Consider the following 25182-nt stretch of genomic DNA (forward strand, 5'->3'; position numbering starts at 1 on the left):
TTCCTCCGAGGCTGAAGATAAACACATTAAGAGCTCAGAGAGGATGTCTATTTGAAATCTTAGCACTTGTTTTTTTTAATCATACATCCCTTACACCTTAAGTACTTCTGATGCTCCGTCAATGAGGAACTTCCTCTACATCTATAATACATCTCAATTATTGAACTTGTTGAAATCCATTTATTTCTCTGAATATTATGTTTCAGCTTTCCATTTATTTCAATATATGTGGTGAAGTGACATGAAAAGACATGGACAAGAATCAAAAACTCAAGTGAATAATTGTGTGAGTGAAAATGAATAAATGTTTGAATGAAAATGAATGCCTGTGCGGATGAAAAGAAACAGAAAGTTTGGAAAATAAAGAAGAAATGTGACTTTAATTGCTTGTAGGTAACAGTTTCATTTCTGCGAAGCTGTGTGTCAGGAATTACACGCACACTCACACACTCGTCTCATACTTGCACGCACACAGATAAAACAGTCATGAGAATGAATATGCATTCAGAAATGTACATGTGCAGTCGCATAGACACATGCATCCAAATTGCCAATTGTATGCTGCCATGAATAATGATGACCCCTGTCTTTTTTTTGTCCTCTCACATAAATTACCTTAATAACTAAGTTCCCTTTTCTCAGGTGTGTAGCTGTCGGTGTGGTAATATCTGGTCATTAGTACCTCATTTGGACTACAGCTTTCAACTAATACTTCACAAGTCATTTTTAGATATTAAAAACAGTGAACATTTCCAAAGGTGGTCACACATGACAAGATGCATCGTTGAATCTTTCCGTCTCTGACGTGAGCAGCAACAGTCTCATCCTGCATTCATACACCTTGATTTCACCGTTTATTAAGAATTAACCCAACCCTTACCTCTTAACCCCATAACTTAGATACAGTTAGCGTGTTAAGTACCATGCGTAATCCCCATCATTGTCGTCTGTTTATATAACGTCCCATCCCTTCCCCAGTCTCTGGAGCTCTGAGCGCAGACTGCTGGGTAAGACATCTGAGTGACAGCCTGTAACTCTGGTAGCTTCTCTTTCAGTTCTTGTCCATGAGTGTTTACTGGGTTTTGGGTTTGGCGCCACCGGGAGTCGGGTCAGGAGGAGGGCCACCACCCTGGGCGAGTCTTTGCAGACTGTAGGAGAGAAAGAGAGAAGGGGGTTAGTACTTGTGCCGGTCAACAAACTTGCATATCTGACACGGTAAAAATAAATATTAAATGTCATATGATGCTATATATTCTCTCCCTGAAAATATAATCAGATGACACCATTCAAAATATCATGTTATGTGTCTTTCATGTACCTACATGCCTCTAGATCCCTGGTTCCCAACCTGGGGGTCCTGACCCCCACTAGGGATTGCCAAAGCTTGATGGGGGAGTCACAAGGCTTTCTTGATTTTAATAGGTCATATTCACAGAGCCTTTATGCTCTGTTAAATAGCCTAGTCCTGCATTACAGAAGCAGGTGGTTAAAACAACTGAAGAGCTAATGGAAAAACAACCAATTGGTCATCAGTGTACTCTAGGGTAAAATAGGGGTCCCTTAAGGAAAAAAAGGTTGGGAACCACTGCTCTAGTTAACCCAATTTAATTCTTGTAACAATTGCATTACTTGAATGTGTTTTTATATTTCACTGTCATTTGTTTGTAATCATACTTAGCCTACTTGTTTTTTATATGAAAATAAAATAAAACCAACAGACATGTATTTGTATTGTATAGGCAACAGGATGGCCTTATTAACCAGGTGTGTGTCAGTGAGTCCTGAAAAACCACTACATGCTTTCAGTCTTCACTAGCACTTTTGGCAGTTACCAGAAATACTCCAAAATATCCCAAGTGTGGGCCAGTTGGTATCAGCTGAGCACTAACTGCCTCAGTGAACCTGTGTTGATGGCACCATTGCGCCAGAAGATGGCACCATACTCACATGTCCTTGACGTTGTTGATTTTGGCCTGGATTTTTGCAATGAAGCTGTCTACCTGCTCCTGTGACACAATGGAGATGCCCCAAAGACATGTTTTTGAGTATGAAAATGAAAGTGACAGAGTAAAGAATGAACTGAAGCAGTTAAAAGGTATTACCTGACGTTGTCTGTAGAAAAGTGGCAGAGAAAAGACAGCAATCACACCTGGAGAGGGAAAAAGAAGGAAAATTAGAGGAGTTACCATAACAATCATACAGTATGTCAATGGATTCCACATTTCCAGCTGTAATATCTTACTGATGATGAGCAGAGTAAGGCCATTGCACAGGTCTCCCAGATATGTCACAAGGTACATCAGAACCAGGAACTAAGACCAAGAGAAAAAAAACAGAGGAACAGCTGCAGAGAATTAGTTTAACTTCCCTCAATGATCTGTGCAGATGTCTAGAAACCCCCTAACACTGCTCCATGGAGTTTTAATTATTTCAGAAAGCAGTAAATCATGCTTCACAGTTGCTTAAGTAAAAAAGACACATGCACTGTACTATGTTCTGCACTGAAGATAAAGAAAATAAGGCGCATACATGAATATGGGTTAGAGTGTTTTCTCTTATATCTCACAGTGTCACAGTCACTATGTAGGGGATTCAGCGTTGCCCTGATATGGGACACCCCTGTCTCAGATGGAAAGAGACTCCGGCTGATCCCGGGGTGTCTCTGCATTCGGCCTCCTGTGTGTCATGTCACATACCGGCCAGGTCAGGGTTGAGACTGGGAGTGACTGGGATTTAGGGGCTCAGTCAGCTCGCACTGACTTACCATTTACTGTAAATGTGTTAAGTCTGTGTCTTCATAAACTGCTGCTGTTAATCACTGAAATGGCATAATTATTTTAGAGGTGTTTGATACTGGAATATTTGCTGATATTCAATTACCAATAATTTGCATTAAATCCTGATTTAAACAGTTGTTCAAAGTATCTGCAATCACGTACGGAGATGAGCACAAATTCCTTCAAAATTACACCTGATATACCAATGAATGCACATTCAGACAATGAGGGTGTCTGTTAAAAGCGAAGAAAAGAGTAACAAGAAGAATAAAGATGAGAAAATATAAAGTGCTAAGAGGCAGTTTAAGCAGACATTCTTTGGATGTACAATATTATAACATATGCAATTGACTTTAACACTCCTGGAATGTCTTTTAATTTTATATTACAATTAAAAGCAACAAAAGAAAAAAGTATATATATACACATTAGTTGTAGTACAAATATACATACTATACTGTATTTCATGCTCAGCATTTTCGCAGTACATTTATTTGGCTGAGGTTTTAGGGTTTGTCTACCTCAAAATGTGGACAAACAACTAATCTTATGATTAATGTCTTATAGTATTTCTCAAGAAATTCACTGTGTATATGCGTCATCATAAGCTGATTAAAAACAACATTAATCCAAAGTCATTTAAGCACTGTGCAGTCAATGCTGTTGATACAAAGAAAAAACGTGAGGAGCATGTAGACTGTGGCAACATACTTCATGGGTGATGACATGCGGTACTAACAGATTTATTTATGCTTGATGAATATTAACATAATGCTTTGGCTTTGCTAGCAAGAGAGGCTTACCCAGAGGCTGGATAAACATACACTGCCTTCTTTTTGTTCTGTTAGAACCAATTAAAACTCATTTGAAAGTTTTTTTCTCCAAAAGGACTGCTTTTGACATAATTACTAAAGATATGTCATTGGGGCTGACAGTTGCCATCAATGATGTTGCCCTTATTGAGGAGCTGAGTATTCAGCTCTGAGCTAGCATAATGAGAGAGACGGTTGGCATGGCAATGCTGTCATTTCCAGTGATGGAGGCAAATGGGATGATGGAGGGAGGACGATGTTCAAGCAAAATGAAAGAATGCGGAGATGGGTTGATGCCGGGGTTAATAAGGGGAAGGTTCTGGACAGGCTGAAGCAAATCCTTGAGGACAGGTCATTAAGAGACGAGACTGAATTGCACACATACACACACACGCCCACATGTAAATCATGTAAGAACAGCTTTATTAGTCAGCATTGCTCACCTTTAAAGATTCAAAGAGGTTTCCGACAAAAAAGAGTTTCTTCAGACTGTCAATAGCAGACAGAATCATAACGATGGCTTTCTGCATGTGGTGGTCAGCCTGCTCTCCACTCAAACTGATGTCCAGGTCCAGGTATGACCTGAGAGACAATGAGACGATGAAAGGAGGACATCAGAGGCAGAAAAAAAGAAAACCAGAAAAGACAACGTAATGAAGATGGACAGAAACATTTGTTACGTTTGCCTCTCTATCTAGTACTTATTTTTTTAAACTCTCCTCTTAGTCATCCTTCTTGTACTGTGTACGAAAAAAAAAGATGTTTAATGACACAGTGATTCTTGTCTCTTTTGCTGCAATCCTTCATGCCCAAATATAAATCCCCTCTTGTCACTCCAGTTGTTGTCCAGAGTTTAAAAGGCCCTTGTTTTTCAATTTGCTGGGTCACCACCAGCCTTTTATGATTTCTTTAGTCGAAACATTTGCCATTTGTTACATAGTGGGCAATATGATTAATCAATAATGAAGAAATTACTTAAATTGTCTATTTATTAAAGACGACTCTAGAAAAAACTGCATTCAGACACATATTTGCATTTAAGCACACATACACTGACATAGCATGTTGCTTATGTTGACAAAGATTTAACTGTCTGAATCTCAGCAAAACCCCAGCTACGTTAATAACAATAAATATTCCACCATTGATAACTAAAATGTAGCTACTGCACATTCATTATTGGACGTAAGCACAACAAACAATAGCTGATCTTTAAAATGCAGAAAATCTGCATAAACGAGAGAAATTGCGTGAATCAAGCTCTCATTGTTCTGCAATTTTTATCATTCTTCTTTTGTCCGCTCTTTTTGTTCTTTTTTAGAAAAGCTGGAAAAAGAGAAGAATGAAAAGAAGGGAAGAAAACTGTGGGAACTTACTTGAAGGGGTGTTCTCCATCACCCCAGCTGAGGATGTAGAGGACTTTGTAGTAGATGCGCACAGAGATGGTGAAGCACATGACAGCCAGGGAGACTGTGGAGACCACAGTGATGATGCTGAGCTGGAACAGGGACAGCAGGCCCACTACTAACCCTGTTAGCACCATGCCTGTTCGCTCTGTGTCCTTCCAGTAGATCAGGTCCATCACTGAAAGACAAGGAGAGTGGAGTGGGGGAAGGGAGCAGAAAGAGAAGTCAATAGAAAAGAAATAATGAAATGCATTTATACAGTGCTTTTCAAGTTACTCAAAGATCCTAAAGAACTAAAAGGACTAGGAGAAGAAAGGCTCAAGGTGAGTCCAGGCAGAACACAAAACGAATTTTCAAGCGAATTTGACTGCTGGACCATTTGTGTTTCTTTGCCCCAGACAGCCTAAATACCAACTGTGCATGTATACAGTATGTATTAGTTGTAAGCTAGCTAGCAACGGACGCACCAACTGTGTGTGTTTGTGTTTAGTTCAGCTTCTAACTGAAGTCAGAACTCACCAGAAACTGGTTCTTTCTATTATTACCCTCCAGTCTGTCTCCTTGTTCCTCTCGTTTCTGTACATTTAAAAAGTCGATTATGTGCACAAAATTTGTTTTTGTGTCAATTCGCTCAGCCCAGGCGAATTTCTGTCTTTCCATTGACTTTGCATGTAATTGTGCCGCATCTACAATTCGCTTTGCATTATGTCTGAACTCACAGTAAGAGAAGAAGAAAGGACATGAAAAGTGTAACATGAAGAAGGTAGGTGATGAAGGTGATTACAATAGCTATAGACATTGCAATTACAGTACATAAAGCAGGAAGCAAAATGTACAGGTGGCTATTGACAGTATAGACTGATAATCAGAATGAATTTCCATTTCGTTTTCACTTTTGGGCAGTGGGTCAGAGACCTGGAACCAGGCTAGAGACAGTAGCCTGACATGATTTACACACTGTAGGTACTGTATCAATTACCAAACTTGTGGACCAAATAATACCAGAAATGATCAAGTCAGATGTATGTACAAGTTTTAAACAAGTTGCTTCCCAAATTCAAGCAGGTTTTCTAGCTGTACTCAGCTGAAAGCAAAGGAAGTTGTGAGTTGCTGCATCCTTCCTGGAAACAGAGTAGCATCATCGCTCAGCTTCTCAGCTTTTAATTTTGGGTGGAAGTGGGGAAAGGAAGAGTGGCAGGAGGACACAGTGGTTCTGACATAGGAATAATAAGGGAAGGGAGACCAGAGAAGAGGTAGGGGAAGACAGGCAGAGAGGGATTTCCAGCCTCAAGCATGAGAACACATACAACAGCTACGAGGACATGTCAGGCTCCGGCTCCAGCTAAATTTAGCTCTCGGATGATAGAAGGAAGCAAGCGGTCGAAGAGAATTTAAATACAGCCTTTCACAGCACCTGCTGACAGACATCAGGCCGTCAGCAGCCCCTTTTCCACACCCTGTTGGTTTCCCTCTCTGTCACCCAGCAACAGCAACCGTGGAGACTGAGGCGTCTGTAGTGATGCTTTGCTAAAATATACAGTACAATATGTGATTCTTTCAGCTAGCTTTAACTTTTTATCAATGATCAAACTACAGCACAAAGCCCTTAGTTAAAGCAGCGTTTCTGTGTTGTGAAATTACAGTGTATGTTGTGTGGTGCGTAGGTCTTTGTGCTTGTGATTCAGTGTAATGCTAAGCCTCAGCATTAGAATAAAGGGAAGCCTCTTTGAATAGAGTGCACTGACAGCAGGTGGATTATTTATAAATGTCACTGCATACAATTAATACCCATGATGCCCCTGGAACACACCTGTCCAACGTGTTTGTTTGTGCTGCCATCACTCTGAGACATTGTTACTCAGCATATGGATTCAGAGAAGATGACTTATTCAATCTCAAAATAACGTTATATGAAACCAACACTGTAGTACTGACAGCATCTCAGCTTTGTAAGCTGTTTGTACTACAACATACACATGAAGTACACATGGATGTCGCTACATCCTGCATTTATCCTTTACTCAACTTGTTTTTTCTTTATGTTGTAGTGGGACAACTATTATGTAGTAACACTATAAGAAGCATGTAACAAATGAGACATCTATTATATCTACATTTTTACCTATCATTATGCATCATCACAGATGGCTTGAGTGGATCCTAAAGACTTGGAATCGATGCAGACATGATAAATTTCCAAACCTTTGTTTTTTTTTAACTGCAACATTTTGGGAAATACACTTTGCTTTCTTGCCGAGAGTTAGATGAGAAGACTGAAACCATTCTGTCTGTAGGCTAAATATGACATATCATCTAGCAGCGAGTTAGCTTAGCTTAGCATAAAGACTGGAATCAGGGGGAAACAGCTAGCCTCGCTCTGTCTGAGAGTAACACAATCTACCTACCAGCATGTCTAAAGCTCACTAACTAACATATTGTATCTCGTTTGTTTTATCCAACCAAAAACGGTATTAATTTTCTATCTACTAATTATCTGCAAGAAAGTGTATAAACATATTTCTCAAAATATCCCATCCCAGAACTATTTCTTTAAACCCCACAGAAGTTGTCACATACACGTTATCAACTAGCATTATACACAATTTGTGGCAGAGAAACATACATTTTATAAATTTAATAGGCAGCTAAAATGTCTGCAGTGTGCTATTATTTCTACAGCACTTTTTGTTGGGTATAAATAGCAATATAAATATAATATAAATATTGCAGCCTTCAAGTGCCCTTAGGGGGGACTCTAAACATTTCAAATCTTGTTTCTTTCTATTGCCAGCTATAACTTACCTCAACTGGGTGTGTTGTACTAACTTTAATTTACATTAAGTGTCCTTCATGCGCAGGTGTATCATAGTAATCGCAGACACTCAACAATAAATTACTTAGTAATAAATTAACAATAATTGCCTCTTGATTAGAGGAAATTATTACTCAACTGCACCCACTATCCACCACTTTTCACCTGTGGAGAACATTACAGGCTTCTGTATGCCACAATAAATTAATCAAAGCAGCAAAATTAATCTTAGTGTAAAAATCACACAACAATAATCATGCAACCATCCAGTCAACTAACCAAAAAACCTCCCAAAACATTACAACATATAAGAACATATGGCTTAATCACAATCTTTGTCCTCTAACCTGAAGTAGTTTCCACTTCATTTGACCCAGCACAGGTCAGCTCAATTACATATGTCCAAGGAATCTCATACTACTACATTCTGAAATGTCCCTGCTTATGCCAGGTCTTCAGCCTAAGGAGGAAATACTAAAATGTAAGAGAGAACCCAGCTGGCCAAGTTATTACACACGACAACACGCTGCTAACAACATACCACAACAGAGCAGTTCATGATACTCATTTGAATGGCTGGTGCTACTTTTAATTAAGGCAACTGATAGTCACAATGAGGAGAACACCCGGCTACATCTGAGTTAAAAGCCAAACACATCTCTAGCTGACAGAAGCAGGTGTCTCTGGAGACGCTGCTTGTGAAATGATTAAAAAGAGGCAAGAAATCCACTCAATTCCTGTCTTCGGTCCCCTGACAGACAGGCCTTTTTCTCCACTATACCAAAGTCACAACTCTAAACAGCCCACTGCTAGACTACAAGAGTCCACCCCTTCACAGTTGAGTTTGTAGCTTCCCTGCTGGTAAGTGAAATCAGTAGTTGACTACTCAATACCCACACATGTGATCCCACAAATGATCCTATTCTCACTTTAAGCCCAAGTTCTCACCTTTGCTGGCCATTTTGGTTGCTGCTCCACTGTTTCCCCTCACACCCTCTGTCCCTGTCTCTGCCCCGCTGTGCTCCCCCTCGCCCCTCTGAGCTGTTTTTGGCTACCCCCCTGCTCGCTCAGCAGTCCAAAGCTCTGACAGCCCAAAATAATCTTGTCCACAGCACCGCCCACCCCCACTTCAAGACTCTAAGAGGTTCACACATAAAGAGATGATTCAAAACAATCTCAAAATACTTCTGAAAAATCACTGAACCTTTTTCCATTAAATAAAAATCCACTCTGAATCAGAATAAATTCATGGTATTCCTGCCTGAACTCAGATAAGGTCATACAGTACAGAGTCGTGTTCGCATTTATATGTCATCTGGCACCTGAAACAAGATAACCAGGGTTTATATTCTGTTATGTCATGAAGTCTAACCTTTCTAAAGAGATGAATGATTAAAATGTTTCCATTAATGAGGGTGAATATCTGGGGATAAGATCACTTTTGCCACAAAATAAATATTATTTGATTGTACAAATTCCAAAGAAGAAGCCTGTATTCCTGACAACAAATTAATAGCTAGTGAATCAGACTGAGTTTCCATTTCATTTCACTTCATTATTCATTTACTTGAATAGCTGAAAAAATTGAAGATCCAGGTAGTGATTTAGAGGTCTAAATCTAACAAAGTGGTGGTTCTTTTTATATGTAGATTTGGAGAAGACTTACTTGAGTCTGTAAACGGCTAAAACATGTTATAATATATTCATGGATAATACTGCAGATATACCATGTTCAGTTACGTTATGAGTTTTAGCACAGATACCAAAACAACACTTAAATATCTTACCTTGAAGAGGCAGAAGGTGAAGGTGCTTGAAGGTGTGCGAACCCTTTTTTGTGCTTTGAACATTGATGCTGGTTGCACACACCCAGCCCCCCTTTTTGTTTTTGGTTGAGTGCGATGGTCTTTACTTCTACTTTGTAAATAGAATAGTCTAAAATTAGCAAAATTACCATTTAAATCAGAAACTGTCTGGTCTAGCAATAACTAAAAAAAGAGAACAAATTTGAGCATCTTGCACCAGACAGTTTTCAATACTTGGTGCTAGTGACACATTTCAATTGCCAAAAAAGTATGGAGGTTTGATATGTAGTCCCTAAAACAGGTAATAAAACCAGAAGAAATATGATGCATGTGTGCTATTTATTCAGGACACTCTAAACTCTGTCATCAGCCTGTCCACACATTCATCAACAGTCTGAGGGTTTGCTGCCCCCTTAACATCCACTATAATAAGACTGAACTCTACTCTGACCGACAGTCCACTTAAAGTGCCATCAAGCTGAAAGACAGGATGTTATCTCTCCCTTTCTCCCCTTTCTCTGTTTCTCACTCTTAAAGTGCCAACAAACTCCCACAAACCTGCATATAAACACACACACACACACACATACACACACCTGCCTCTCTTTCTCTCTGTGTCAAACAGTGATACACTCTGACATCAGCGGTGATGGTGTGTGTGCCCAAAAAGTCAGCCAATGCCAAGAATGCTTTCCCCACAATTAGCCAATTATTCCTGAAGTCCCGAGAGAGGGTTACTATGGAGACACAATGAACAGCCAGGACTTCCGGGGAGGGGGGGGGGGTCTATCTTTGTCTGCCTGCTCTTGGAGGTCCAAAGCGAAATCTGATACTTTCTTTATTTAAAGTATTGATTAACGAGCTGAATGAAAGCATCTCACTCAGCAGCCAGACAAAGACAGAGAGATGGAAGAGGTGGAAGGACAGAGGTCAGAGGATGATTTTAAGATACAGATACTTTGAATTTTGTACCTGCTATGTGGGTGCATACTGTCGGGTCCTCTGATAGGTTAAGAGCTGAGAACCAGTGATCGCTGACCAGCTGTTCCTGAGAGTTTAGGCCAATGGCAGCCGGTGATGAGGATGAGGGGCCTCTTGGTTGCACAGATGTGAGCAGCTTGACTGAAATGGTTTCCCTGGTGACGGGAGACTCTGGCTCGGGGGTCGGAGAGGCTGACGCTGCTGCTGGGAAACAGAACATGATGTCACTATCACAATGACATCATCACCAAGTTCCTCTTGTTGCACATGCTCAGCTAGATGTGAAGCTACCGACAAAAGATTTAATTTAGATTTTTAATCCCACAGTGCCCTTCAAAAGTATTTGATTTTTCTTGCTTTTTCTTCCTTATTTATGACTTTTCTTGAAGAAACTCCTAAAGGAAATTCAGGGAAATATACTATCAAAGCTGTTATTAATAACCTGTAATGTTTTTTGCATGATTAAAGGCTGATTAGATGCTGCAAACCTGTTTTTTAAATCACCATTTTCATTAACTATATATTGTCATGGAGTAATTTAGAAAAAAGCCAGACCATAACATATGAAGAGTCTGACGATAGTGTGAATTTGGAGTGAAATAATAAGTAAAGTAAAATAATTGTCACCTCAAAAGGCTGATAATAAACTTGCTGGATTCCTTTTATTATTTATTCGACACAGCAGATAATACCTTAAAATTTTAGCTGGCCACACCTCGTGTTAGTCATCGTATCGTTTCATGTCTAAAATCATGAGTATTGAAGCAGTCTAAAAAAGCAAACACCAGTTTTGTTTGTTACATCCAGGATCTCATGTTCTGATACCTATACATATGAAAATTGCCAAAAAACCTGTGTCATATGTGTGATTTAGGGTCTCCTGTCATAGCTTAATGGTCTGTTTTAGTCTGGTCTAAAACCAGCTATTTCAATTACTGGGAAATATGAAGATCCAGGTGATTTGACACCTAAATATTTACTATATTCCCATTTAGAAAGATCAGAAAACATTTCTGGATCCTCTTCCTCCTAGAGGCCAGCTGAATTTTGGCCACCATTTACTTGTCATGATGATTCATCACATGACTGCCTCTGTGCCACATCACATCAAGTCCACCTCAGGGAAAGACATTTAAGATCATCATAAATGAGACTATATAATTTACTCTCGGTGTATCATGGTTTGATGCATGCATTATTTAAGAAAGTGAAGCTCAATCCTCACTAGTACAAGATTTAAATCTTTTAAAAATCAGTTCAGCTCAAGCAGACACTTGTTGGACCAATAGGTGAACTATTGGGTGTGTTCAAATGATAAACCTCTCAAAACTCCTGAACATCGCAAACAGCCATTTAAACTAGATGTTAACTTATACAACAAAGCACAATCCTTCAACTAAATGACCTTCTTTTCCAATTTTAATCAGGTGATGGCTTTAGGAGACATTTGACTTGACCACTAGAATAAAACAACTTCCTCAAGCACTCTCCATCTCTCCTCTTTCTCTCACCCTGAAGTATCTGTGATGGACTCTGTTGCTGGGAAGATGGGGAAGGAGAGGGAGGCTGGACAGTCTGGGTCAGACTGCTCTCTTCTCTTTGGATTCCTGCATCTCTCCCCTGAGTTTCTGGGTCCAGGATTTGGGGAGAGGGCTGGATTGTAATAGTCTCAGTTTGTCTGTGCAGCTCCCTCCTCGCTGCTGGGCTTGCTGTCCTCACTGTCCTCGCTTCTGCCCTCTCCTGCTCGCTCCTTTCTGACATTTCCTCATCTTCCTCTCGACTGAGGAAGAGCTGGGGGTCCCAGTCTACATCAGGGGAGTCCAACAGTGTTTCCAGGGTGTCTGTGCGCATCAGAGGAGTACGACTTCCCCGCGAGCCGCCCCTGCGTCTGTCACGGAAATGTCGTGAGGCTCCCACAGCCTCGGCCTCAGCGATGGCAATGTAGGAGAAAGTCAGCTCAAAGGAGTTCTGACGTGGCGTGCCCCAGATGGACGGGGATGAAGCCAGTCCCTCATCATCATCTGGATCTCCATCTCTCTCTTCCTCATCGTCAGACCACTCCCTGGCTGTTTGCAGCTCATACATCTCAGACTCCTCATTTCCGCCTGAATGGAGACAAAATTGAATAAAAGTGGTCACCCCAATGCACACAGAGATAGATAGGCACTAGATGAGGAGGGGCATAGTCAGAAAAGAGATGTTCACAGACAGTAAATATAGCTGAACTGAGCAGAGGAGCAATCTACAACACTTAGCAGTTTATTCAATTAATTCTGCTGCAAACACTGTGAATATTAGTTCAGTGTCATGCAAGGAGTGTGATGTTGCTTTTAATAAACAGACATGTCAGTTGAAAGCACCCAGAGGTGTTATTTGATGTCTGGGAGTAAAGATGTGATATCTAAAGATGAAACCCTCTTTGATAAACATCTCCTCCAAAATTTAGCAGAGATCAAAATATATGTCTGTGTTCACCTGTGGATGTTCACTGCTAGTATTTTGAGGTGAGAGAGGTGTTGGATCGATGGGGGATTCGTTCTAATGTTACGTTCAAAAGAAAGATACTTCAGAAGGCAGGGAACTCCTGTTTATATCAGTACTGTATCTCAAGTTTCTGCTTCGTACCATCGGTGCACGGAGGCGTTGAGTCTGGAGTGGATGCCACCGAGCCATATTCCTCTAAAAGAAAACAAAGTCAAAATTTTACATAAATCTGGTGGTGAACCTGTCTTAAAACATTGCTAGAGACAGAAAACTAAACATATTCTTGCTACTTTTACGTGCTGTAAGCCCATTCATTCAGCACTCTCACATTCATCTTGATGATGCCTCTCAAAACATTCAATCCAGATGAACTTATGTGAAGTGACTAATAACATAAAAGCCCTATCATGCACCGCAATGCCTTGTTATGAGTCATTTTTGCTCCCACTGAAATATTGGTAGTTAACATAATCAGCAAATATTAATCTTGATGCAAAATTACATACATACATACATAACACCATGTGTGCATCAGTTTCTGATCAAAGGTATCAAACGTGATAATTGGAGCTACATGGTGTAGGTCAGTGAATACAGACTCATTTCCTTACAGTGCTAAACTGGTAGCAGTAAAGGCCTTTAGTACATTAGATAGCCAGCATGACATTAGCTAATAAATCAACCCAGGCAGAGCAATGAGTGCAGCATATTCTCCTCTGCATACACTGTATGTGAGCACATGCAAATTATCTTAACCCCTTTCATTTAACTGTAGAGAATATCAGGTGGATGTTGAGAAATATGAAAACACAACAGGAAAGAAAATAACTGCCAGCAAAGCGTGCACATAAACATCTGCAAATCAACGGGAGGTAACGACAACAACACAGCTTCTGCACTGCATCCACCCATTCAGCCATGTGTTTATTAAAAGGTAAGAGCAGGAGAGGGGAATGGAGAGTAGGCAGGAAGGGGATAGGAGGGGGGTTGAGGAAACATACACGATGCTCACAGCAGTTAGCAAGAAAAGATGCTGAGCTGGAACATATGTGACGATGGTATAGTGACATAAACAAATGCAGACCTCAGACACAGAAAGACAGATGGAACAAAAGCAGACTCACGGCAGTGGGAGAATCCTAAAATCTGGCCCATACTCCATCAAGGCATCGCTGGGCCCATCCAGTCTGGAAGCCCCCCCCCCCTCTTTTACTGCTGACACTCACGTCCTGTGGATATACTCTCTCTCTCTCTCTCTCTCCTCTTCTTCCTCCTCCCTATGTTTCTTGGTCGTCTGTTGAGCAGCTTCCTCCCTCTAGCTCCTGCCTCCCGCTCTGTCACTCAGCAGCCCCGCCCTGCCTCGCTCCACCATCCTCCGCTCTGCACCCTCCTCTGCCTGTCTCCTCTTGCATCGTTATGACTGCAGCGGTAGTAGTGTATGCTACAGCAAAGGGAGAAAAGCATGAGTGTGCGTGTCCCTGTGTCTGTCTGAGCCTGTCGTCATCTCCCATTCATAGCTAACCTATGTGTATCTATCCCTCTCTTCCTCATCATGTGATTTCATCTCAGGATCCTATAGGAGCATGCTGAAAGAGAAGAAATCATTAATAATGTATGATATGAGCATATACAACACATACATAGAAAAGTAGCAGATGCATTTAAAAACTGGCAGAACAGATTGAAGCTCCACTGAGATCCATAGCCAACCAACATGTGAGCTTAGTGGATATATTTCATCCACAACTTTACTATATTTCATATTTCATAATGAAGTCTATCAATTTATTTTACACATACCTTGAGACATATCAAATTTTTCACAAAGCACAATCATACAAACAAACCAAAATGAAGCATTTAAGCTGAATAGATAATAAATAATGTATAGACTCACTCAACTAAAAAGCTTTTTTATGATGACAAGTGAAGCCTGTGCAATAGTGAAAAGTAGGGGGCAGTGTGTAGCTATAACTGATGCTGCTACAAACTGTTGGGATCATGATTAATGGAAAAAAGTCATGTAAAGGGTTAGAGTAAGAAATGCAGGAGGTGCAGTACTTTTATAACCTCTGCTTAGATTTATGTGTCACATTTAATACACAAAGGCAATCACGTGCTTTATATAAGGAATATAATACATAAATAAGAAATGCAAAAAACAGAGCTTTATGGAGTCTTTAAGCTCATTGTTTTGGTTTTCAAGCACGCAACTTGACTGTTTTGGTTCACTCTCACCTCTTTCAGAGCTTGTTTTTGGCCACAGCGTGACAGCTGTTTTCAGCAATAAAGCTATAAAAACTGGCTGTACAAAGGGCAGACAAAGTTAATGACTGCCTGAACATTAGCATTTAGCAGCGAAAGTGGAAACTAAAAACAGAGCTAAAAGGAGTGAATTCTGGACCTACATTAGCCCGGTGGCCAAAACATGACTCCAAATTAATGCTAATAATGACGCTCCATAAATGATGTGTAAATACGCTACTGTTTACTGACAAGTTGGCTGATATGAATGTGTCGTTAGCCAACACTGGTCATTCACCAAGACACTTCACTGGTTCTGAAACCAGATCTCAATTTTATTGCCAATAGCCATTATCTCTCTTGTTCCAGATTTCTTGGACGCCTAGCAGACTCAAAATTATGAGGTTGTAGTTCATTTTCATATGAATATATATTTTCAGCCTCATCAGTGTCAAAACTAGTACTGGGATCCAGATTTCCTATTGTTAAAGTGGACCTAGCTTGACCGCTCTCTCTTATGTCTTATCGGCCAGTTTGCGATTTGAGGGGGGATGCCATCCACTGTCCGTGGTGCTGAAGTAGCAAACAGATTTGTAACTGAGCCTTTTTCTCTTGGTCCTGCCCTTCTATCAGTTTCGTTTTGGAGCAACAATATTCTCTAAACTATATACTATAAATGCTCAATTCTATACTATATTCTACCCTCTATACTCTATAGAGTAGTGTCATCTTCATGATCAAAGTGACAAGCAGCAACATGTAGTCGCAGAAGAGTGAGAGGATCATATAGACACACTGCTGCCTGTAGTATTCTTATAATATTTCAATAATATTTCTATGGTAATTCTGAAGTATCTCTGCTGCTGAAAATACACCCCTAGACCAAGCCACTTCTGTAACTAGCTATTTTAGGGGAGACATGACTACAGATATAGTTTTTACTATAGATGTTTGATGTAACCTGGGAGTGGGGCAGGTTATGTGACTGAGGAAATTAATCTGCACTGACCATTCTGAGTTCAGCTACTACAGTTACATAATGCAAGGTAAAGTTTATACTGTCAAAACTATGAATAGGCCTAAGAATAGGCCTACACAAATGTATCTAGCCTGATAGCAGTTCTATGGAATCAAAATTCTAATTGCAATTATAATATCAAGAATTAGCCTAAGCCTATATGATAATTCTGCAGTCCTAGGGTTAGGGTTAGGGTCCTAGGTCCCACTGAGCCACCCCCCCTGATAAAATTAACTAATCACCTACTGGTCACATCCAGATTTCAATGTAGTGTATACAGTATATAGAATGTGAAGGAAATTATACAAACAACACTTATAATCAAGTTTGAATATCTTTTATTGCACATGTCTGGTTATGTTTTGATTATTCTGAAATCTTAAGCATGTAATCTTTAACAAAGAGAACTTCTGTGAAAATATCTTAGTCACTGAGAGTGAGAACAAAGAAGTAACTGATTCAAAAAGGCTAAAGTAGATAAGAAAGTGTGAGAAAGTGTCCAGTCCACTGCTCCCAGTGTATAAAGAGAAATGTATTAAAGGCCCTTCAGCAGCTTCAAGAAAGTCCCTAGAAAATGATAAGTTACAAGACAATGGTTTAGTTGTTGATTTTTAATTACTTCTATATGATCTGTGTGTTTCTCTGCCTCTGCTTTTTGCCTGATCCAGACATTGAGCCTGTGTGTACACGTATTAAGGTGTGACAATATTGTAAGAGATCTTTGTCTCATTCCTCTTTATCAGAGTGGAATTGCAAAATTGCCATTACAAGATATATTGTTTTGAAAATCCTGTTTCAATGTCATTCCCCCACACATTAGTTCACAAGGGTCCCCAACCAGCATGTTGCTCTTTAAAAGGTGATACTACAGTATGTGTTTACAGTTACCCCCCAAGAGTTGGAGCAAGTACATCTAAATTCTCCTTCTACATATTTAGTTTGGGAATGATTAGCAAACCGCCGTTAGATGACCTAAGAGGCTAAGAGGAGCGACAAACCAGGTCTGATTTGTTAGAAAACTGATGGATTACGTTACAATATAAAACTGTAAGAACACACACTGATCATCCATAGATGATGTCTGAAGAGCCAAAGAGCCTAAAAATGGCAAATAGAGAAAATATGCAATGTTGTTTGAAAAAAAAACAACAACAAGGAGGGTTCATGGGAAACGTGGTCTTAATTTTGAGAAGCAAAACCTCATTATCCATGACACTAGTGTTACTTATGGGCTAAAAAATCAGCTCAACCACTGTCAAGGATCACAATTAATTTAAAATTTCTATATTGATGTTTGTGCTGCACAAATCATGTTTAATCAAGACAGTGACAGGGCAATGCACTTCCTGTGTGATCCTGTTTGCTGTGGATCAGTGATGCAGTCTTAACTGGATAAATGAAGGTAAACAAAACAAACACGCTTCACCTGCAACACTGCCAGTGTCCAGCAGAGACTAACATCAGCTGATAACAGGTTTAGTCCTACTTATAGCTGGAAAAGAACTAAATATCACACATATAGTCCTTAAAACGATTAAACCGCAAGAGTGCATGTAAACCAGGTCAGGGGCTCCAAATAAACAGAAGCTAATGAGATTAAGACATACAGCAGTCGTAACAGGCCGACATGGAAGTCACAAACAGTACAGGGCAGAGTCAGAGTTGGTGTGTCAACAGATTATTTAGCTTGTTTTTATCTTTCATCGTATCTCATTATAGTATTATTTGAATTTCATTATGGTAATATTTTCAATAGGGCTGCAACTAATGATTATTTTAATTACCGATTAATATGTCATTTATTTTCTCGATTAATGGTTTGGTCAATAAAATGTATGAAAATAGTGAAAAATGTCGATCACTGTTTCCCAAAGTTGACGTCATCATATGTCTTCTTTTGTCCCGACCAACAGTCCACAACCCAAAGATATTTAGTTTACTGTCACAGAGGACTAAATAAACCAGAAAATATTTATATTTGAGAAGCTGAAATCAGAGTTTTGATATTTTTTCATAAAAATTAATCTAATTAATTAAATTGATAAATCAACTAATTATTGCAGCTCTCATTGTAATTAATATTGCCTTGTGTTTCTTTTATATTTTGTTTTAATTTGTGTTAATGTGCAACCTGCTTTGCCTCAATCAAATTATTTTGAGACAAAAGGGATTTTTTATGACATATAAAATAACAAAAAATACAAAATACAAAAAATAAAATAACTGAAAGAACCTTGATATGAAGTTGTTTTGTCAACTACGGTTTCCAAGGTCAAGGATGAACTTTGAAACTCAATTCTTAATACATTTTTCAACACAATAAACAGTCTGCAGTATTGGTTACTGGTTAGCTTAATATGTCACTCACTAAGAGAAATGAGCAAAATTACTGAAAGAATTGTGTGGATTCAAAATGTATTGCATCAGACATAAAATCCTCATGCAGATATGCACTACTGACTGTGGGACCCCTCTGTGTTGTGTAAAATGTCCATAATCCATGCATGTGTGCAGACACAGGTCATCTGGTCTGCCTTGAAGGCCAGGTGATTATCCAGCAGTGTTACACAGACTGAGGGAGGGAAAGAGGGACAAGGAGAGGGTGGGGGCAGAGCAGAGGGATAAATCAACAGAAATAGATGGGCCAATAGGAGCTCAAGGCTGATACAGGAGGGGTGAAGAAGAGAAGGAGGGAGACATAGAAACAGAGAGACAGGGAGGAAGACACCTTATAGTCAATACTGCAAAATAAAAAAGGACAGAAGGGGGATTCTCGGATTCTACAGAGAGGCTAAGGATTCAAAAATGTTCCTGATCATTTTTAACAGAAAACCAACTCAGTTTTTCATTTAACAAAAACATTTTTAATTTATAAAGTTACTTTTTGTTTACCTGATTGGAGTGACTCAGCCTAACTGTTGCGCTGGACCTGCTGCGGAAAACACAGGGCCGGAGGAGGGGCACCAGGAGGAGACGGGCTGCTGTCAGGTCCAGCAGGAAGCTTGAGCACAGGCTCCGTGGGGCCATGAGGACGGCCAGGCGGGCGAGCAATGTTGAGGTGCCCTCTTTCCTCCGCCAGCTGGTGAAAGAGACGGAGAAGATGGTCACCTTCTTCTTCAAAGGGGGGTCCAGGGACAGAGTGCCCGATGAGGAGGACAATTTGGACGAGGACGACTCGATGCCAAGCCCCTACCTGGAGCGTCCCATCTTGGAGAAACATGTGTCAGAGGGGGGTTCTCAGTCAGGGATGAACTATGCTGTGGCGAGCATGCAGGGCTGGAGGGCTCAGATGGAGGATGCCCACACCTGCATGCCTCAGCTGAGTGGAGAGTTGAAGGATTGGGGATATTTTGCTGTGTTTGACGGACATGCAGGCTCCACAGTGGCACAGTACTGCTCCAGAAACCTGCTGGATCGTATCCTGGCTACAGGTACAGAAAAATTTGTGATTAATGAGATGAATCTGATCATTAAAGACGGTTAGTGTGGCAGTGAACACACTTTTAGTCGTTTATTGTTTAGTTTGTTGTTTGTTCCTTTATGTGCATTTACATGTCACATATTCTAACAAAATCATCATTTAAACTGAAAACATACTGCTACAGTAATTCCTTAGATAGGTCACATGTGTATGAATATGATTATGTAACGACAACGCATTATTTAACTCAAGGATGAAGTATTATATTAAACTGTTTTATAATCAATTCTCTGGATGACACTATGTTCAGTGACTTTACTTGTAGACTTGATTAAGAGACACAAAGTCTGTGATTAAGAGCAAAGTAGCTGATTAAGAGCAGATTGATCAAGTTTAAACAATTCAGGATCAATGGTAGGATTACATTGGAAAATGAACATGCATCAGCACATACAGTATACTCAAAGTTAACATAAGCACATACAATATAATGTGTGCCATATTTATATATACACTTATATACATATCAAAGCAAAAATTCTGGATATTATAGCATTTGTCTTTTGAGGAGCAAGCAAAGTAATGGAGAAAGTTCAAACAGGGCTGGTTCAAATTTGCTCAGCTGTTGACATTCATGCAGAGTTTTATACTTGACATTTAGAGCTGTGAACTGATTGGTCAACCATCTGAGAGGAAGATTAACAATCATTATTACATGGACAGCTCTAATCCTTAGTCTGTAACTCTTGTTACTGCTGCCTATTATGGCTGGACACTCCTGAAAAGCAGATTTTTAATCTCAAAGGCTTTCCTGGTCACCCAAAATCTAAACATTATTTTATTTTACAATCCACATAAACATTGTGTTTGTCATGTTATTGATCTGAGCCGCAGTGTTCATTTCAACCATAAAGATGATGGTCTAGATGTCTGATTACACTGACCTTGCAGTATGAAGCTATTAAATGTTGAAGCCTGGTATTTCACAAATCAAATAAAGACAACTGCCACATGTTAGATAGTACATGGCTCTTAGAGCCAGAAACTACATAGTATGGTCTATATCTATGTATCTTAAAACCAAATGTTTCCACCTCATTTCTCACAGGCGGGGTTAAAGCAAGTGAGGACCCTGAGCAGGTAAAGGAGGGGATCCATGAGGGCTTCCTGGACATCGATCGCCACATGCACAAACTGGCTCGCCAGGACAACTGGGACCGTAGTGGCTCCACTGCAGCAGCAGTGATGATTTCACCTCATTACATTTACTTTATCAACTGTGGGGACTCTCGCACCCTGCTCTGTCATAACGGCCAGGTGGTCTTCTACACCGAGGACCACAAGCCGTTCAACCCCAGAGAGAAAGAGCGTATCCAGAACGCTGGAGGCTCAGTAACCCTGCAGAGAGTGAACGGCTCACTGGCCGTCTCCAGAGCACTGGGGGACTTTGACTTCAAGGAAGTGGACTGGAGGCCGCAGACTGAGCAGCTAGTGTCACCGGAGCCAGAAGTGTACGAGCTGGAGAGGACGCCTGAAGACGAGTTCCTAATTCTTGCATGTGACGGTGTTTGGGACGCCATTGGTAATGAGGAACTGTGTGCTTTCGTGCGCAGCCGTCTGCAGGTGTGCGATGACCTGAGAGAGATTTGTGCCCAAGTCATTGACCTCTGTCTCTACAAGGTGAGAAGTCCACGCCACTGTGATACATAAACAAAGAGCATAAATATAAGAGATGGTTTGATGAAAGATTCAGATACTAACACATTTCATCAGGAAGAAAGAATCACTGGAATGGCAAACAGACTGAAATACTTTGCTAATGTTTGATGAAAATAATGAGGAAGAAGATAATTTGTCATGGGCACCTCAGCATAAAGGCAGCTGAAACAGCTTTATCATGACTATGGGTATTGTTTGCAACTTAATGATACTACTGCCAATGATATTATGATACCTGAGTTTTGATAACAATACCAAAATGATACATTTTTGATTTTCATGAACTTTGGCAAGAATAAGCAATGAGACAGAAAATTAACTCTTGACATTGACTCGTAGTTTACAAAACACTCTCACCACCAGTAGTATTTAGTAGGAGCTTTTAATCAATCAAAAAAATAAAGATTGAAAGTTCAAAAGCTACGAAATGGACCTTGTGGTGAGTGTTTGTCTGTTTCCAAGGTCAAGAATGAACAATAATACAATTCTGTGACAACTGGGCATCTCAATCTGCAGAGGAACATCGTATGATATGATCAAAAGCTCCAGAACAGCTACTAAATGGACTTTGTGGTGAGAGTGTTGAAGCATAGACATATTTTCTACAAAACCCCTTTTTAAAATTGAATAATTAAAATCCAGATAAAATCCAAAATAAATAAATCCAGAATTCTCAAATGTTAAATGTTGCCTCAACAGTATTTTAGCCAAAATAAAATAGTCTAAAATTTGATATGCTGTGCTACCTTTGGTCATTACCACAAAAGCAGGTATGCAACTAACTATTATTTTCATTATCGATTAATCTGCCAATTAATTAATTGTTTGGTGACATAAGAAATCACTGAAAATTTGCCAGTGTAAAAAATTGTAGACCTCAAGGTGATGTCATCAAGTGTTTTGTCCGAGCAACAGTCCAAAATGTACTATAATGTAAGCGAAAGACAAGCAGCCAATTCTCTGTCAACTTTTTGGCATTTTTGCTTGGAAAATTACTCAAATGATTAATTGACCATCAGAATAGCTGCTGATTAATATTCTGTTGATCGACTACTCATTGCAGCTCTACACAAAAGCTGTATCACACGTCATCTGAGCTCAACAGAACTCAAAACTCAGCTGATTGGATTCACACAGTGTTACAGCAGGTGGATTTATGAATGGACAGCTTTAAATTAAGAGTGGGGCGTGGTGGGCAGGGTCTCTGTGAAGAGGAATTGCGTAAGAAGACTTCTCCTGCAGGTCTTCTTAATGCCTGTTAGTAATCGTTCGCCTGACGTGCCCTTAGCTCGCACTATAAATAGGAGGGGAGAAAGCCTACACATGGCATGGATTAAGTCTGAATGTGAGTGAGTTGTTGGGAGCAGCGTTAGAGGCTTTATCCTGACCGAGGAGGGCTTCTATTTATTTTACCTGAAAAGGCTTACTGTACATGTACCAGAACACACTGAGCCTCCCTCCTCAGCTCTGTGACGTCAGAATAATGTTGGTTGATGGTTACATCACTGCAGTGATGTCACAGGTGCATGTTAAGCCACAGACTAAAGTAATGTGTTTGTGAACAGCTGCAAATCACCTTATTAGTCATGTAACAGTGAATTCACAATATATTCAACACAAAATGATCAGTATCATGGTATTCTATATGTACTGAATTGTGACATCACTTTTAGCTAATTTATTAACACATCATCCACCTGTATGATTAACCAAAATAAATCCTGACAGAGACCTAGGCACCCTCCCAATCAACAAGTCTGTTTCTTGTGGTGGAAGAAGTATTGGCACTTTTAAACTTTTAAGTACTTTTTCAACACCTCAGTTCAAAATTATCCCACTAAAAGTAAAAGTCCTGCATTTAAAATGTACTTGAGTGAAAGTATAGAAGTATTCTCAATGAAATGTTCATTCATTTTTAAAATAATCAACAGTAAAAGTACGCATATTTAAATAACTATTGGATTATGATATAGCATGAATATTTTATATGGTTAAGGTGAAGCTAATTTAAACTATTTTATATACTTCTGGGTTGTTAAATCATAAAATTATTATATTAAGTAATTATATGTTTTTGAAATCTTAATTCGCATGTTAATTAGTAACTCTCAAGTACAAGTACCTCAAAACGGTACAATACTTGAGTAAATGTACCTCACTTATATTCCATCATTGTATGTTTTATTTCAACTTGAAGGCTTAGTACTTCTCTAATATGCTCTGCTCTGTCTCCCTCTGCAGGGCAGCCTGGATAACATGAGCATCATCATCGTCTGCTTCCCCGGCGCCCCCCAGGTGTCACAAGAGGCACTGCAGCAGGAGGCAGAGCTGGAGCAACAGATTGAAATGAAAGTTGAAGGTGATTTTCTCGCTACTTCAAACTCTCACCTCAAGCACACACTAAACTCAAAAGATATATAATTTATAACTGTGTTGTTTTGATTTGTTCTCTTTACAGAAATTATCCAGACGATGAGGTCCAGAGATGAAGACCCTGATCTTTTGTACGTGATCAAATTCCTGGCTGCAGAGGAAATGCCCGGACTTCCACCTGGAGGAGGCATCACCAGCAAGTGAGGATAAGCAATAAAAAACCCCCAAAATACATATAAATATGTTTACAGTCATATTCATTTTGGGGGGAATCAGTTTGACAAAGTGCTGCTGTTTCTCTTTTTGCAGGCGAGACTGTATCATCTCTGCGTATCAGAAACATGTTATGACTCTCACGACTCAGGAGCCTATGGTGAGCCACATGAGTCATATGTCATTAGATTGCACGTTATTAGAGGCAGGAAGTAATTAGAGCTGAAACAGTTAGTTAAATAATTGATTAGTCAATGGTTCAAGCTTCTCAGATGTGTTAGGATTTGCTGCTCTTCTCTGTTTTGTGTCACTATAAGTTTAATATCTTTGGGTTTTGAACTGTTGGTCAAACAAGCATTTTATCAGGGCTGCAACTCACAATTAATCTAATTATAGATTATTCTGACCTTATTTACTTGATTACCTGATTAACTGTTTTGGTTTATACCATGGTAAGAATTTCTCTTGAAATAAACTACAAGACTACAAGTTAAGTTCTAAAGTTTTAAAATCACATGAATGTACTCTCTGCTTCATAAGTGCTAGACTGTAAAATAAAGTGCAGTAACAGTACTGTCTTGTGGTATTTCAGGACATTGGAGGATCAGAGGAGGACTCAAACTAAAGCCATTCCCATGGAAACTGAATCATCACCTGCTTCACCATCTCCATGGAGACCAGCTTAAATGAGAAAACTTTATATTTTAGATTAGCACTAAACTAAGCTAAGCTACGATTCTTTGTGTAATGAATTCTCTTTGGCAAAAAATATTTGCTTTCTGATCAATAAAAATGAAAATCGGATCAAATATTCACTGTGTTGTTTTATTGTTATGTTGGAACTATATCTTTTAAAATTGTGCATTATTGGCAGGACCATTCATATTTTAACCATACAGTGCCTAGTAGGTAGATATTGATAGATATCTACAGTACATGCTAGAGGCTTCAGTATAAGGCAGCTCATTTTACATGACTGTGTGATACTGTATACAAACTGTATGTGTAGCAATAAATCTTGCCAAACCATATAGTATTGCACAAAAAACCCCTGCTTGGACTTAATTTATGTGTTCCACACATGGACAGCATGTGTATCAAAGAGTCTTGTGATGGA

At 39.6% G+C, this 25182-nt stretch overlaps 3 protein-coding genes across 4 annotated transcripts; 1 reads left to right on the forward strand and 2 right to left on the reverse strand.

The window, feature by feature from the left end:
- Positions 1-361: 361 nt before the first annotated feature.
- LOC121898408 (reticulon-2-like) lies at positions 362-8852 on the reverse strand. 2 transcript variants are annotated; one of them, XM_042413443.1, is made up of 7 exons: positions 8756-8852; positions 4966-5173; positions 4033-4171; positions 2243-2312; positions 2103-2149; positions 1948-2006; positions 362-1148 (listed from the first exon to the last, which is right to left on the reverse strand). In XM_042413443.1, the coding sequence occupies exons 1-7, from the start codon at positions 8766-8768 to the stop codon at positions 1073-1075; spliced, it is 612 nt and encodes a 203-aa protein (XP_042269377.1). In that variant the 5' UTR covers positions 8769-8852; the 3' UTR covers positions 362-1072. The 2 variants fall into 2 exon arrangements, with proteins under 2 accessions (XP_042269377.1, XP_042269378.1); XM_042413444.1 differs by lacking the exon at positions 8756-8852 and adding an exon at positions 8155-8219.
- LOC121898958 (reticulon-2-like) lies at positions 8795-19320 on the reverse strand. Its single transcript, XM_042414498.1, has 8 exons — positions 19232-19320; positions 14202-14663; positions 13219-13272; positions 12105-12698; positions 10585-10797; positions 9595-9721; positions 9096-9129; positions 8795-8944 (listed from the first exon to the last, which is right to left on the reverse strand). Exons 2-8 carry the CDS (start codon positions 14230-14232, stop codon positions 8795-8797), a joined length of 1203 nt encoding a protein of 400 aa, XP_042270432.1. The 5' UTR covers positions 14233-14663; positions 19232-19320.
- A 36-nt stretch (positions 19321-19356) lies between these two features.
- ppm1na (protein phosphatase, Mg2+/Mn2+ dependent, 1Na (putative)) lies at positions 19357-24862 on the forward strand. Its single transcript, XM_042413440.1, has 6 exons — positions 19357-19770; positions 20869-21440; positions 23721-23838; positions 23938-24052; positions 24162-24225; positions 24658-24862. The coding sequence occupies exons 1-6, from the start codon at positions 19365-19367 to the stop codon at positions 24688-24690; spliced, it is 1308 nt and encodes a 435-aa protein (XP_042269374.1). The 5' UTR covers positions 19357-19364; the 3' UTR covers positions 24691-24862.
- The last annotated feature ends 320 nt before the right edge of the window (positions 24863-25182 follow it).

This window comes from Thunnus maccoyii, chromosome 6, assembly GCF_910596095.1.
Source record: "Thunnus maccoyii chromosome 6, fThuMac1.1, whole genome shotgun sequence".
Classification (NCBI taxonomy): Eukaryota; Metazoa; Chordata; class Actinopteri; order Scombriformes; family Scombridae; genus Thunnus; species Thunnus maccoyii.